The sequence below is a fragment of the Schistocerca nitens genome, chromosome 9 (genome assembly GCF_023898315.1).
Source record: "Schistocerca nitens isolate TAMUIC-IGC-003100 chromosome 9, iqSchNite1.1, whole genome shotgun sequence".
NCBI classification, from domain to species: domain Eukaryota; kingdom Metazoa; phylum Arthropoda; class Insecta; order Orthoptera; family Acrididae; genus Schistocerca; species Schistocerca nitens.
This window is the reverse complement of record NC_064622.1, coordinates 91,037,573-91,053,680: the sequence shown is the minus strand read 5'-3', so window position 1 is coordinate 91,053,680 and position 16,108 is coordinate 91,037,573. Positions and strand designations below refer to the sequence as shown.

Below are 16,108 nucleotides of genomic sequence, written 5' to 3'. Positions count from 1 at the left end.
ACATCCACCCAACCTCACACACACACACATACACACACACCAAGCATTTCAGTTTGGAGTTCATACGAATACATTCTTCAGTTGACAACTTGATAACGTATAGCCATATACATATAGTATTGTGGAAAGATGTATATACAGTATGTGAGGTATACTGATAAGTTTACTGAGGGCGGAGGCACGATAAATGCATCACCAGCGGACCTTCAAGAACGCATGCAATGCAACATCAAGAAATATTTTAAATAATATAACATACACTTATCAACAATATTCCAAGGCCAGAACTGATGATAACACATTCATACAATAACAGTAAATAAATTACCACATGTAAGTGGAAACGTCTGCCAGTGGAGTTTGTTTAGTATCTCCGTAACGCTCTCTCGCCAGCTAAACGATACCGTGACGAAACGCTCCGCTCTTCGTTGGAATTTCTCTATCAGTCCAACCTATTAGGGATCCCAGATGATGAACAATACCCAAGAATCGGGCGAACAAGCGAATTATAAGCGACTTCTTTCACGGATGAGTTACATTTCCTTAAGATTCTTCTGATGAAACTGAGTCTTGTGTCTGCTTTTTCCACTATCTGTTTTATATGGTCATTCCACTTATGGTCGTTCTGGATAGTTACGCGTAGATATTTTACGGCAGACGCTGTCTCCAGCTGTTTCTCATCAATAGCGTAGCTGTACAGTAGTGGATTTCTTTTCCTATGTATGCCCAATATGGTGCATTTATTTACGTTCAGGGTCAACTGCCAGACTCTGCACCATTTATCAATTCTCTGCAGGTCGCTCTGCAAATTCTTACTATCTTCTGGCGCTGCTACTTTGGTATAAACAACTGCATCATCTGCGCATAGCCTTAAAGAGCATCCGACGTTTTCTATTTTCATTAAACGGCAATGTGGGACGGCGTCAAATGTCTTACTGAAATCAAGGAATACGGTATCAGTCCGAGCGCCGTTGTCCACTGAGCTCTAAATTTCTCGTGGAGGAACAGAGGGAGCTGAGTTTCGCAGGATCTCTGTTTGCGGTATCCATATTGTTTTTCATAGAGGAGATGTTCATTTTCCAGGAACGTCATAAATCTTGAGCATAAAACTTGCTCCGTAATTCTGCAACAGATTGACGTCGACGATATAGGTCTACAGTTAAGTGGATCTGTCTTACGGCCATTCTTAAAAACGGAAATGACCTGCGCTTTTTCCAAGTCATGAGTACCTTTCGTTGCTCAAGCGATCTACGATAAATTACTGCTAAAAGGGAAGCAACTTCTTTCGCAAAATCTGTATAGAATCTTACAGGTACCTCATCTGCACCTGAAGCCGTTCCACTAGTAAACGACTGTAGCTGAAGTTCAATTCTGCCATCGGTTAACTCAATATCTACCATTTCGACGTCCCCACGACGATTGAATGAAGGGACAGTGTTACGATCTTCCTCTGTGAACCAACTTGAGAAGGCTGAATTCAGTATTTCGGCCTTCTCTCTGTTATCTTCCGTTTCGGATGCCGGCGTGCTCGCTGAGAGAATGAATAGATGAGTTTGACCCATTTACTGATTTTATATACGACCAAAATCTCTTAGGGTTTTTATTCACGTCGGTTGACAACATCTTACTTTCGACATCACTGAACGCTTCTCTCATTGCTCTCATGCTCATATTCGCTTCGTTCAGCTTTTGTTTGTCAGCTTGGTTTTCTCTTGAACCTGAGATGAAGTGCTCTTTGTTTACGTAGCGCTTTTCTAAAAAGGCTATTAAACCTAGGTGGATCTTTGACATCCCTTAAAACCTTACTCAGAACATACTTATCTAGGGCATTTTGAACGATGCCTTTAAATGTTTTCCATTTGTTCTCCGCATCTTCGTCCTCATCACCGAAGACTTGCAGCTGACTGCTATGATATCCTGTCACCCTTGCTGAGCAAATATATCTTCCTATCTTTCTTAACATTCCTTGTAGGTCACGTCGTCATAGGTGCTATCACACCCTTATGATCAATGAGACATTCCTCTACGTTAACTGATTCGGTAAGTTCAGGTCTGTTTGTTGCCAAGAGGTCTAATACGTTACCCCCACGAGTTGGTTCTCTATCTGCTCAAGGTAATTTTCGGACAAGACATCCAGAACAATGCCACACGATTCCCTGTCTCTGGCACAAGCTTTGGTGGCATAACACTGCCAATCTATACCTGGCAAGTTGAAGTCACCCCCTATTACAACGGCATGATCAGGAAAATTACTAATGTTATTCTGCTAGCTTTGTCTGAAGCGCTCTACAACTAAAGATCCTGACCCAGGTGGTCTATAAGAGCATCCGATCACCGTTTTAGATCGTTCTTTAGTACTCAGTTGCCGGCTGCGGTGGCCGAGCGGTTCTAGGCACTTCAGTCCGGAACCGCACGACTGCCACGGTCGCAGGTTCGAATCCTGCCTCGGGCATGGATGTGTGTGATGTCCTTAGGTTAGTTAGGTTTAAGTAGCTCTAAGTTCTACGGGACTGATGACCACAGATGTTAAGTCCCATAGTGCTCAGAGCCATTTGAACCGTTTTTGATACTCAGTTCATGCAGATTAATTCACATTCTGAACCCGTGAAAACCTCGCTAGATTTTATCGAATTTTTTACTGCAATAAACACGCCGAAAACATTGGCGATTAACCTATCCTTACGATAAACATTCCAGTCTGAACTTAAAATTTCGTTGTCATTGACGTCTGGCCTCAACCAGCTTTCTGTTCCCAATACTATCTGTGCATTATAACTTTCAATGAGCGATATTAATTTTGGAACCTTTCCTTGAATGCTCCTGCAGTTTAGTAAAATCATATTAATCTTTTCTATCTTTGATATGCGAGGACCAAGATTGTCTGAGGTCGCTGTTGCTGATTTAACAGGCAAATCGTGTTTGCTCCAGACGGAGGGGTCCTCTAACCTAAAAAAGCCCCATTACAAACAAAATGGAAAAAAAAACAACCAAAACAACGAAAAGCGTGCTCAGTTGGGTGGTCTCTGTAATAAAATACTAAGTGAAGGGATCAACAACAAACTTCAACAGATGTCATGTGATGTCCGCTACGACCAAATATCACGATGGGAACGAACAAAATGCAAAAATAAATAAACAAAGAAATAAAAAATAAGAACAGGGACAGCATCTTTGATTAATATTCAAAATATCATTGGTCCCGCCGTCGAACCCCATCACTGCCTACATTTTGATTAATAATCAGCACTGGCGGCCGAAGACTTCCGCCATAAGAAGTCACCCTCATTCTGACAATAGCCTTGTCGAAGAGGTCGGGGGAGTTCAGGGCACTTTGTTGCCTTTGTTGTGGGAAACTGCCACTAGAGAAGGAAGAACCAGCAATGATCAGCAGGATTAGGATGCAGAAGGTAATGGGAACCACTGCATTAAAGACACATAATGTGTTTCCACAGGACATGTGCCTGTAGCTGAAAAAGTGTCATGAGGATCCCTCCATTGGTAAAAGATTCCAGAATAGTCCCCCATTCGGATCTTTGGGAGGAGCCTGCCAAGGGGATGCTGACCATGGGAAATCATTGAAGAATCAAGGACAGAATAAGGTTCTACGCGTGAGTGCACGGAATGTCGGAAGCTTGCAACATGGTAGGGAAACTAGAAAATCTGAAAAGAGAAATGCAAAGGCTCAGTCTAAATATAGCATGGATCAATGAAGTGAAATGGAAAGAAGACAAGGAGTTCTCGTTAGATGAGATAGGGCAATATCAACAACAGCAGAAAATGGTGTAACAGCAGTCGGATTCGTTATGAATAATAAGGTAGCACAAAGAGTGTGTTACTGAGAGCAGTTCGGTGTTAGGGTTGTTCTTATCAGAATCGACAGCAAACCAACACTGACCACGATAGTTCGGTTATACATGGCGACGTCGCAAGCTGATGAAGAGATTGAGAAAATATATGAGGATTTTGAAAGGTTGATACAGTACGTAATGGGAGATGAAACTCTAATAGTCATGGGTGACTGGAATGCACTTTTACGGGAAGGAGTAGAAGAAAAGGTTACAGGAGAATATTGGCTTGGGTGAAGGAAAGAGAGAGGAGAAAGACTAATTAAGTTCCGTAAAAAATTTCAGCTAGCAATAGCGAATACTCTGTTCAAGGCTCACAAGAGAAGGAGGTACACTTGGAAAAGGCCGGGTGATAAAGGAAGATTTCAGTTACATTACATCATGGCCAGGCAGAGATTCCGAAATCAGATACTGGATTGTAAGGCGAACTCAGAAGCTGATATAAGCTCAGATCACAATGCAGTAGTGATGAAGAGCAGAGTGAAGATTTAGAGACTATCCTGGAAGAATCAATACGCAAAGAAGTGGCATACAGAAGCACTTAGGAACTGCTAAGGAGTAATAAGATATGCTCGAAGTTCTCTAAGAAACAGCAATGAGGAATAGCTCAGTAGGCAGTACAGTTGAAGATGAATGAACATCTCTAAAATGGGCAATCACAGAAGTTGGAAAGAAAAATGTAGGGGCAAAGAAGGTAACTTCGAAGAAACCATGGGTAACAGAACAAATGTTTCAGTTGATGAATGAAACAAGAAAATACAAATATGTTCAGGGAAATACAGAAATACAGACATACAAGTCGCTGAAGAATTAATTTAAGAGGATGCGCAGGGAAGCTAAGACGAAATGGCTACATGAAAAATGTGAAGAAATCGTAATGATATTGATTGCTGAAAGGACAGACTCAGTATACAGGGAAGTCAAAATAGCCTTCAGTGTAATTAAAAGCAAAGGTGGTAACATAAAGGGTGCAAATGCAGTAGAAAGACGGGATGGGTGGAAAGAGCACATTGAAGGCCCCTGTGATGGGGAAGATTTCTCTAGTGTGACGGGAAAAAAAACAGGAGTGATTTAGAAGAGATAGGGGATTCAGTATTCGAATTAGAGTACAAGAGAGCTTCAGAGAACTGAAGCTCAAATGAGGCAGAAGGTATGGATAATATTCCATCAGAATTTCTAAAATCATTAGGGGAAGTGGCAACAAAGCGACTATTCACGTTGGTGTGTAGAATGTATGAGACTAACGACATACCGTCTGACTTTCGGAAAAATATCACCCACACAGATCCCGAGACAGCAAGAGTTGACAAGTTCGAGAATTATCGGACAATCAGCTTAATACCTATGCATAAAAGGTGCTGACAACAACAATCTACAGGAGAATGGAAAAGAAAATTGGAGATGTGTTAGATGACGATTAGTTTGGCTATAGGAAAGATAAAGGCACCAGAGAAGCAGTTCTGACGTTTCGGTTGATAATGGAAGCATGACTAAAGAAAAATCAAGACTCCCCTTTTGTCGACCTGGAAAAGGCGTTCGACAACGTCAAATGATGGAAGATGTTCGAAATTCTGAAAAATGTAGGGGTAAGCTATGGGGAGAGACGGGTAGTAATAGAATATGTACACTTGCCAAGAGGGAATAATAAGACTGGTCGACCAAGAACGAAGTGCTCGGATCGAAAAGGATGCAAGACAGGTATGCAGTCTTTCTTCTGTACTTTTCAATCTGTACATCGAAGAAGCAATGGTGGAAATAAAAGAAAGTTTCAGGAGTCGAATTAAAATTCGAGGTGAAAGGATATCAGCTACACGATTCCCTGGTGACATTGCTATCCTGAGTGAAAGTGGAAAAGAATTTGATTATCTCCCAAATGAAGTGATCAGTCTAACAGAATATGGAGTGAGAATAAATCGAAGAAAGACGAAATCAATGAGAAGTAGCAGAAATGAGAACAGTGGGAAACTTAACATCAGGATTGGTGGTCACAAAGTAGATGAAGTTACGGAATTCTGTTAAGTAGAAAGCAAAATAAGCAGTGGTGGACAGAGCTAGGAGGCCGGCCGAAGTGGCCGTGCGGTTCTAGGCGCTACAGTCTGGAACCGAGCTACCGCTACGGTCGCAGGTTCGAATCCTGCCTCGGGTATGGATGTGTGTGATGTCCTTAGGTAAGTTAGGTTTAATTAGTTCTAAGTTCTAGGCGACTGATGACCTCAGAAGTTAAGTCGCATAGTGCTCAGAGCCATTTGAACCATTTTTTAGAGCAAGGAGGATATCAAAACCAGACTATCAATGGCAAAAAAGGCATTCCTAGCAAAGAGTAGTATATTAGTATCAAACATAGGCCTTCATTTGAGAAAGAAATTTGTAAGAATGTACGTTGGAACACAACATTGTAGAGTAGTGAAACGTGAACTGTGGGAAAAACGGTACGGAAGAGAATCGAAGCATTTGAGATGACGAATGTTGAAAATTAGGTGGACTGATAAGGTAAGGAATGAGGAGTTTCTGCAGAGAAACGTAGAGGAAAGGAATATGTGGAAAACACCGACAAGGAGAAGGGACAGGATGATAGGAGATTTGTGAAAACATCAAGTAATGATTTCCATGGGACCGAGGAAGCTGTAGATGGGAAAAACTCTAGGGGAAGACAAAGAGTTGAATACATCCAAATGTAATTCAGGACGTAGATTGCAACTACTAAGCTGAGCTGAGGAGTGTAATATCGACGACACTATGTTCTAGCCACAAGATGTTAAAATAAACTAAGCCTACAAACTTCAACAAATATTATCAATACTACGTATAAAAAAGACTGCGTCGTGTAAAAATGGCGATAATTATTTCATTATTTCTGTAATAATTTAATTTCTGTATGAATTAAAACTATTATCAGAGAACTACACTCATGGACAACGACAATTATAATCTTTTTTTTTTTTTTGTTTTCTGTGACTATTGTGGTTCAGTTGTTCTTCGTGTGCTAACGGATGAACTGTTCGGACGTCAGACGTGTGAGGTCTGTAAAGAGAAAACCTGTAACTATATGTATTGTTAATTATTATTTGAAAAATAGAGTCGCTATTGTCTAGATGTGGATTTGTATTATTTCAATTGTAATCCAATCTAATTAATGTTTTTATTGTTAATTTGCAGCTCCGCAATTAGGAGCGCAGCCATTAGCGCTAGTAACTTACAGCCGAGTTTACTAGTAGCTGGTATAAAAAATATGAAACATTTTCATTGAGCATAACTTTAAACGGTAAAGAATAGAGGACAAGAGACTTTTATCCAAATATATTAACTTGATATAAAATAAACTGAGAATAAGAATAGACAAATTGACTATCGTCTGTCTGCCGCCATCTTAGCAAAAATATCTCCGCGGCAGTTTTGAATCGAGAATTTTGACAAACATAAATGTTGTCAGACATAAATGAATGAACGTAAATGTGCACTGGTGGTCCCGAATCTACTTTAAAAGACAGAAATCAACTCAGATCGACTCCTTAAATACAGTACTCACAGCACGTTACGTAATATTGGACAGAGGACGTAACTGCAGTGTGCAAAAAAGCATCAGCATCCCTTCATGTCCTACAAAAATATAAAAAACTCTCCCCTTCCGATCTGAAAAAGAAATTAGTACAAACGCTTATACTCCCAATCATTGACTACAGCGACATTATCCTACAAGGCCTCTCTCAGGAAAATTCTCGACGTCTAGAACTAGTCATGAATGCCTGCGTCCGATATATCTGTGACGTTCGACTTTTTGATCACATTTCACCGGCATATGCAAAATTGACCTGGCTGCGTGCAGACAAACGCAGAGATTTTCATACACTCTGTCTCATCTACTGCCTTATAAATGTACACTGTCCCTCATATCTCTCCTCGTCCCTAACGCTCATGTCGGAACAACATGACAGAAACTCATGCCCAGGCGTATCAAGGCCGTTATTACAGTAAGAGGTGGTTGTTCTGGGTACTGATTTCTCAGGATCTATGCACGCAAATTGCTTGAAAATGTAATCACGTGTCATTTCTAGTATAATATATTTGTCCAATGAATATCCGTTTATCATCTGCATTTCCTCTTGGTGTAGCAATTTTAATGGTCAGTAGTGTAATAGTACTTTACTTAATGCCATACGACTCAGTGTATGTGATTGTTTCATGCATGTGGGTACATCGTCAATGCCTCTTGGTCATGTAGTTTACTGCTACACTCTCTGTTGAACGTACGGCATGCCACATTCACACCTTAGGCAGTGTTTACAGCTGCACGGACGACAGTCACCAGACGTAGCCGATAACATCGGCCAACAGCTTGGTCACAGTAGGTCGAGCCTGCCTTGTCAGTTTATGGTGGGATCGAGGAGTCAGAATCTATTCTAACTTCTATATGCTTTGAAGAGAACGTAGTGAGTACTCTACGCTCTTTCCTCGGTTAATTGCTATAGCCACACAAGTTTACAAGTAGATGAAAGGAGGAGAGAAACGTTATATTACATAGTCGGTATGATATGTGGTGACACTGAAGAGCATGATTACAAACACTGTGCAAAACGTGAGATAAATTCAGCAAAACAGTCATATACCAATTAATCTTCGATGACTGGTATTCATCAAATTGTGTGTGTGTGGGGGGGGGGAGCAGGAGGGGAGGGGGGAAGGGGGTGAGGGGGGAAGGAATTTCTTGCCTCTAGCCTCCTACGGGCACTTTAGATTACAGTTTGGTCTAAAATTCTGCGTTGTTACTTTCGGTGTAGACATTTTAGTCCACCCACGGCATCAGTCTTTTTGAAGTCCATTGAGAAAACAGAGGCCACATAACTCAGTCCTGGAGGAGGTATCTGTAAGACTTTAAGAAAATATTGAGCGTTCGGAATTGTAAGAAACTGTGTTAAATGTTTAATGTTCAATTAATTAGGCTTTATTGCCTCCGAAAAACTTTTAAATGTCTAGCAAGTCTGTATTTACTGCCCAAACTATTATCGTTGAAAGCTTGTGAGTGTTTTACTAGAAGTCTTCACCGAAATGCTGATAAAACTATGTAGGTCTAGCCTGAACAAATAACACATTTTAAACAGTCACTGGCCCTCTGCTGTTCACGAGTTACTACATGGAGTCGTTTAGTGGTCTTCCTCAAAAGTAAGTGCTCGCCATAATATTCCACGAATGTTCATGAAACACGACACGCGGAGTTGCTGTACGACCAAAAATTTCACACACAAATAACTTCGAAATTAATTCACGTAAATCCTCAGACTTTGAAAAATCGTTTAAAACCTAAATCGCTTCACAATTATGGTAAAAGAACCGAAAGAACGAACGAATTTTTTTTTTATCATGGCCGAAATTTGTGTGGCGCAGTTCAACATTTTCTGTTCACTACGGTGGCTCACAAGTGACGCATGAGAATCAGAACTGACGCACAAAGCACAACTCTACGCGCGAAATATGCTTAATAATTATCGTGTGATAATCTGAAAGTCCCTGTCCACAAATGCCACGTTAATCCTTGATTCGCCCAGCAGCATTACTGAAAGTAAATTATGAAAGATTTTCTGAATTCACGAAACCAAATTTCAATAAAACAACAAAAACTCTTCATTATCTCTAGAAATATAACATTAATTGATTAAGCACCTGGTTTTTCCTCTGGCCGCATTGATACAAAAGCATGCACAATGGACGTACATCAAATGACTCATTCTTTTCAAAGAACTTTCCACCATTTGATTGTTAATTGTTCGTTTATTTTACACAATCATGATTTCGACTTGTAGCCATACTCAAGCGCACGCCGAAATGTCAAAATATCTCTCACCTGGCCAGCCGGGGTGGCGGAGCGGTTCTAGGCGCTACAGTCTGGAACCGCGCGACCGCTACGGTCGAAGGTTTGATTCCTGCTTCGGGCATGGATGTGTGTGATGTCCTTACGTTAGTTAAGTTTAAGTAGGTCTAAGTTCTAGGGGACTGATGACCTCAGAAGTTAAGTCCCATAGTGCTCAGAGCCATTTGAACCATTTTTTGTCTCACCTGTCTGTGACGTGTCATCGTCGAAAAAACGTATTTCGGATCTAATAGACCAGTTGTCGTATTACGACTTCGTTCAACCTCCGTTAGCTGAGCTGTTCTTTCCAGCTTTCTCTGCCAGCCGCTGGGAATGATACAAGTATGACATTAGAGCCCAGACGACAGACGTCGTTCGTTATTAGATGTGTCACAATCTACGGCTGGTTGCACCCTGTTCCCTCAGAGCATGCTGGAACGGCCTCTTCGGCACGATGAATGAGCCCCCCGTGACATACATACAGTTCATCTGGTGTTCCTTCCCATTCATTTCTGTCGTTTCCTTTGGGGACACCATTAACCGACGTACTTTTAAATTGCTTACAGGCCCTTGTCCTTTACTGCCATTCTGCACTTGACAAGGGACACAGCAAGTTTCCCAGTAGGTGAAATGAGCCCACTGCCTTAGTTTCAGTTTCGGTAGCAGACAGCGCTTTGAACTTGTTGGTTATGTGCTCCCTGTTTCCCCTGAATGGAGTTCCCAGCTGTACCACAGACACATCACTCACAGGCGGACGAATGCTGATAGATACCGTATTTCATCTAGGGCGACAGGGCTCAGAGGAAAGGATACTGCTAAAAGTGTCTCTGATAAAAAATTCTCACTAGCTCTCCCAATGCATCCATTCACAGCAGATACCAGCTGCTTGGCAATAGTCACAGCGACCGCCAGCTGCTTAGGGACAACAACTAAGCAGTCAATCTTTAGCTCCAACGTGGCTGGTGCTACGCCCGTTTTGACAGAATTAATTTCGCTGGCATGAAATTTATCGAGGAAGTAGGGGAAAAATCTACGAAGATACAACAAAATGAAATGTTATCACTGCCATAAATATCAAAAACGTTGATTTCCAATGGAGTGAACTTGTGAAAAAGGGAAATGTGTTCCACCATACACCAGGTGGTGACCTGTGGCATTGACTATTAGTGTGTGTCAGCATGCCTCCACGCCTGATTCTGACTTTATTTTGTCACTGATTTCTACACCAATGATTTTCTAACAGTACGATGAGATATTGTTACTTAAAATCCGTATTGATTGTAATTTTTTTTATTCATATGACCGGTTTCGGTTCATTCAGAACCATCTTCAGATACAATCAAGACGGATTTTAAGTAACATTATAAATTCACTGATTGCTGTTATCCCATAAGACAATATGTCTATTTTTGCAAAGTACGATGAGAGGTTCTACTGAGTTGTTGGGAATAGTACACTACTGCCCATTAAAACTGCTACACCAAGAAGAAATGCAGATGATAGACGGGTATTCATTGGACAAATATATAATACTAGAACTGACACGTGATTACATTGTCACGCAATTTCGCTGCATAGATCCTGAGAAATACGACCCAGAACAACCACCTCTGGCCGTAATAACGGCCTTGATACGCCTGGCCATTGAGTTAAACAGACCCTGGATGGCGTGTACACGTACAGCTGCCCATGCAGCTTCAACACGATAGCACAGTTCATCAAGAGTAGTGATTGGCCTATTGTGACGAGCCAGTTACTCGGCCACCATTGACCAGATGTTTTGAATTGGTGAGAGATCTGGAGAACGTGCTGGCCAGGACAGCAGTCGAGCACTTTCTGTATCCAGAAAGGCCCGTACAGGACCTGCAACATGCGGTCGTGGATTATCCTGCTGAAACGTAGGGTTTCGCAGGGATCGAACGAAGGTTAGAGCCACGGGTCGTAACACATCTGAAATGTAACGTCCACTGTTCAAAGAGCCGTCAATGCGAACAAGAGATGACCGAAACGTGTAACCAATGGCACCCCATACCATCACGCCGGGTGATATGAAAGTATGGCAATGACGAATACACGCTTCCAATGTGCGTTCACCGCGATGTCGCCAAACACGTATGTGACCATCATGATGCTGTAAACGGAATCTGGATTCATCCGACAAATGACGTTTTGCCGTCCGTGCTCCCAGGTTCGTCGTTGAGTACACCATCGCAGCGTCAAGGGTAACCGCAGGCATGGTCTCCGAGCTAATAGTCCATGCTGCTGCAAAACGTCGTCGAACTGTTCGTGCAGATGGTTGTTGTCTTGCAAACGTCCCCATCTGTTGACTCAGGGCTCAAGACGTGGCTGCACGATCCGTTACAGCCATGCGGATAAGATGCCTGTCATCTCGACTGCCAGTGATACGAGGCCGTTGGGATTCAGCACGGCGTTCCGTATTAACGTCCTGAACCCACCGAGTCCATATTCTGCGAACAGTCATTGGATCTAGACCAACGCGAGCAGCAATGTCGCGATACGATAAAGCGCAATCGCGATAGGCTACAATCCGACCTTTATCAAAGTCGGAAACGTGATGGAACGCATTTCTCCTCGTTACGCGAGGCATCACAACAACGTTTCACCAGGCAACGCCGGTCAACTGCTGTGTGTGTATGAAAATCGATTGGAAACTTTCCTTATGTCAGCACGTTGTAGGTGTCGCCATCGGAGCCAACCTTCTGTGAATACTCTGAAAAGCTAATCATTCTGCATATTACAGTATCTTCTTTCTGTCTGTTAACTGTCGCGTCTGTAGTGCGTCAGCTTCGTGGTGTAGCAATTTTAATGGCCAGTAGTGTATAATTAGGGAAACTGAGTCAGTTCAGAACCATGGTGTTCCATACAATAAGGAATACACTTACATAATGTGAAATGAATTAAATGGACTGGAATCTTACAGCTAACAGTAGTTGGCAAATCGTTGGTAACAGTACAGATGTTACAACGACGCATAAGATATTCTGCATATTTACAGTTCTTTTATGAGTACTTACAAGATAGTGCTATGCTGTTTGAAGGCACCGGGACATTAAATCTACACGGAGGTGATCAGAATATTGGAATAGCGATGTGCACATATACAGATGGCGGTAGCGTTGTGTACGCATGGTATAAAAGGGAAAGTACATTGGCAGAGATGCCATTTGTACTTAGGCTATTCATGTGGAAAGGTTTCCGTTCGATAATGGCCCCTCGACGGGAATCAACTGACTTTGAGTGCGAAATCGTAGTTGGAGCTAGAAGCATGGGTGATTCCATTTCGTAAATCGTCATGGAGTTACAGTATTCCGAGATCCATAGTGCCAAGAGTGTGCCGAGAATATTAAATTTCAGGCAGTACGTCTCACCACGGACAAAGCAGTGGCCGACTGCCTTCACCGAGAACAGGGGTGTTTGCATAAACGTGTCAGTACTAACAAACAAGCAACACTGCGTGAAATACCGCAGAAATCAGTGTGGGACGTACGACGAACGTATCCGTTAGGACACTGCGGCGAAGTATGGCGTTAATGGACTATGGCAGCAGACGCACCGACCCGAGTGCCTTTCCTAACAGCACCACATCGCCTGCAGCGCCTTCCTGGACTCGTGATCATACCAGTTGGATTCCCCACGACTGGAAAACCGCGGCCTTGTCAGATCACCCCGTGTTTCTGTTAGTAAGAGCTGATGCTAGGATTCGAATGTGGTGCAAACTCCACGAAGCTACGTAATCAAAATGTCAACAAGACACCACAGAAGCAGCTACTGGCTTCGTAATGCTGTAGGCTGTGTTTTCATGGAATGGACTGGGTGCTCTGGCCCAACTGAACCTATTATTGGCTGAAAATGGTTATGTTTGGCTACTTTGAGTCCATCTGCAGCCATTCATGTTCTCCATGTTCCCAAACAACGGTAGATTTTTTACGGATGACCGAGTGCCTTGTCACAGGGCCACATAATCAAGAGATCATATGGTGGACAAAATCCTGGACCGGCAATACTTTCGCATTTACGGATGGCTGTAGAGGCACCATGGTTCAGTATTTCTGCAGGGACTTCCATCCACTTGTTGAGTCCATACCACGTCGTGTAGCTGCACCACGCCAGCCAAAAGGAGGTCCTATATGATATTAGCGCTACAGTTCTAGAACCGCGCGACCGCTACGGTCGCAGGTTCGAATCCTGCCTCGGGCATCGATGTGTGTGATCTCCTTAGGTTAGTTAGGTTTAAGTAGTTCTAAGTTCTAGGGGACTGATGACCTCAGAAGTTAAGTACCATAGTGCTCAGAGCCATTTGAACCATTTTTTATATTAGCGGGTATCCCGTGGTTTCTGTTATCTCAGTGTGCATGAGAAACCTGTCGTAAATGGTATGATTCGTAGTAAAAAAAAGTGTTTAAACGTTACTCCTGTGGTTAAGAGTGACAATAAAAGTGAAAAAGCAAAGAGTGGAATTACAAAACTTCAGTGATATTCATCAATTTAAATTCTGAGTGTGATTCTGTCGATAATGTAGAAGAAAATACTTTGTTCTAGATAAAATGGCAAGGAGACAACCAATTTAAAATTTAAAATTCTGGTGATAAGTGCACTACCTGAACTTGAAGCGTATTTTAGTACGTTATGTCCGATTCCTGACAAGACATATAATTTCAAGTTGTCAAGACGAATGTTCCAAAGTTTGTTTACTAGTTTAACTGTGCTTTGACGACATTGTTTCTTGGAGGAAATGGAAAAAATTGAGAGCTCTCTTTTCGTGTTAAGTGTCTTTGAACCCATCGAGGCTTCGACGAAGTTCTAACGGATTTTCTGCGTGCATCCTTAAGAATCGCCAATGAAGTTAGTTCAGCGTGTTTGTTTTCGTGTCGAGTGAGGTGGAGCAGTAGTCAGAACGCTGGACTCGCATTCGGAAGGACGACGGTTCAAATCTCCGTCCGGCCAACCAGGTTAGAATATCCATGATTTCCGTAAGTCGCTCCAGGCAAATGCCGGGATGTTTCCTTTGAAAAGGCCACGACCGAGTTCGTTCTTCAACGTTTAATAATGTGAGCTTGTTTTCCATCTTTGATGACAGCGCTGTCGAACCGCTCGTTAAATTCTCACCCTCCCTCCTTGTCCCAATTTTCGTGAACAAAACTTGTGCTCATGGTGGCCCAGGTGTAGCAGACAAGACACTCGCCTTACCTTTCACGTCGGGTATGAGGAACCTTAAATAAAAATGTATTGCCGTTATGTATTCCACACACATTGCCTTTAAGGGGTTCGAAAATAGATTGTTTCTTGTGGAGAATCGTATACAACGCAGAAGACATTGCAGCGCCTCCCGGTGAGTGATTACATTAAAACCGTGAGGATCAGATGCGTAAGTTTTGTGATCTGGATATTGGGCATAGTTTACATTTAACATAAAATACGGGATTGTACTCACCTGTTTCGGAGGCTTGGCAGTTCCAGGCCGTACACAGGGCTGAATTCCTAGTCTCCCCGCAAACACAGTAGTTGCAGTCGTCCTTAAACACTGTGGGCGATTTGGTGCAGTCCACTTCCTTACCAGTTAAGTGAATGCTCATCATCTTATTAGGGTACAGCGGGCCGTAAGCTGGCTTCTCGTCCGGCACTAGAGGAACAAACATGTTTAGCATATTTCCATTCTGTAACCCATTACATTTTCCGTTTTACGCATTATCCTCAGTCTGGAACAAAAATGCAGGTTCGAAATGATGTTGACAGGTCTAGAAAAGAATTACAAGCTACTAGTGCCTTTTTCAGGCAGAATATAGACGCAAATCGGAAAATTTCGTCTGTTACTGGATCCTAGAGCATATCTGAGAAGTTGGAAGAATGTGATGTTTCTGTTAGAAAATTACCTTCTCTCAAAGAGTAAATATGGCTACCAGAAAAGTCATTTATTGGTATCTGGACTTGGTTTATTAACAAACGGTACGTGAAAATGAACTGAAGCGTTCCGTCAACACAGATTTCCAAAATCTGTACCACATTGTAGATTGACGGATAAGATACACTCCTCAGCATTGTCGTCACAGGTATGCGACGGGCTCGATAGATTTGTGAGTGATGGAACTCAGTGTGTTATACTATGTAGTAACATCGAAACTACCATAGTAGAATCTCTAGTAATGTTTTAAATCTACAGAAAGGATTTATCAGATTAGTAAGCACCACATTCAAATTGCTGGAGTGTTCGCCGACGAGCTGTTGTCCTCGCGAAAACCCCTTCGCATGGCTTTCCTCAGGAAGTGCAGAACGACTGGAAGAGTATTTCCTGTTTGTACATTAAATAACTGCTGTCTGCAATTTCTGTATAAGCGCAATATATACAGGAGAAAATATCTGGTCACATGGTAAGTGGCCAAAACTCAGAGAACGTCATATATTT

The 16,108-nt window shown here is 42.3% G+C and overlaps 1 protein-coding gene across 1 annotated transcript in view; it reads right to left on the bottom strand.

Annotated features, from left to right (window-relative positions):
- LOC126204031 (pacifastin-like protease inhibitor cvp4) overlaps positions 1 to 15,344 on the bottom strand; it is a 46,155-nt gene extending 30,811 nt beyond the window's left edge. The window contains exon 1 of the mRNA XM_049938457.1: positions 15,140 to 15,344. Within this exon, the coding sequence (XP_049794414.1) occupies positions 15,140 to 15,344 (205 nt within the window). The remainder of the gene's footprint in view (positions 1 to 15,139) is intronic.
- Between the last annotated feature and the right edge of the window lie 764 nt (positions 15,345 to 16,108).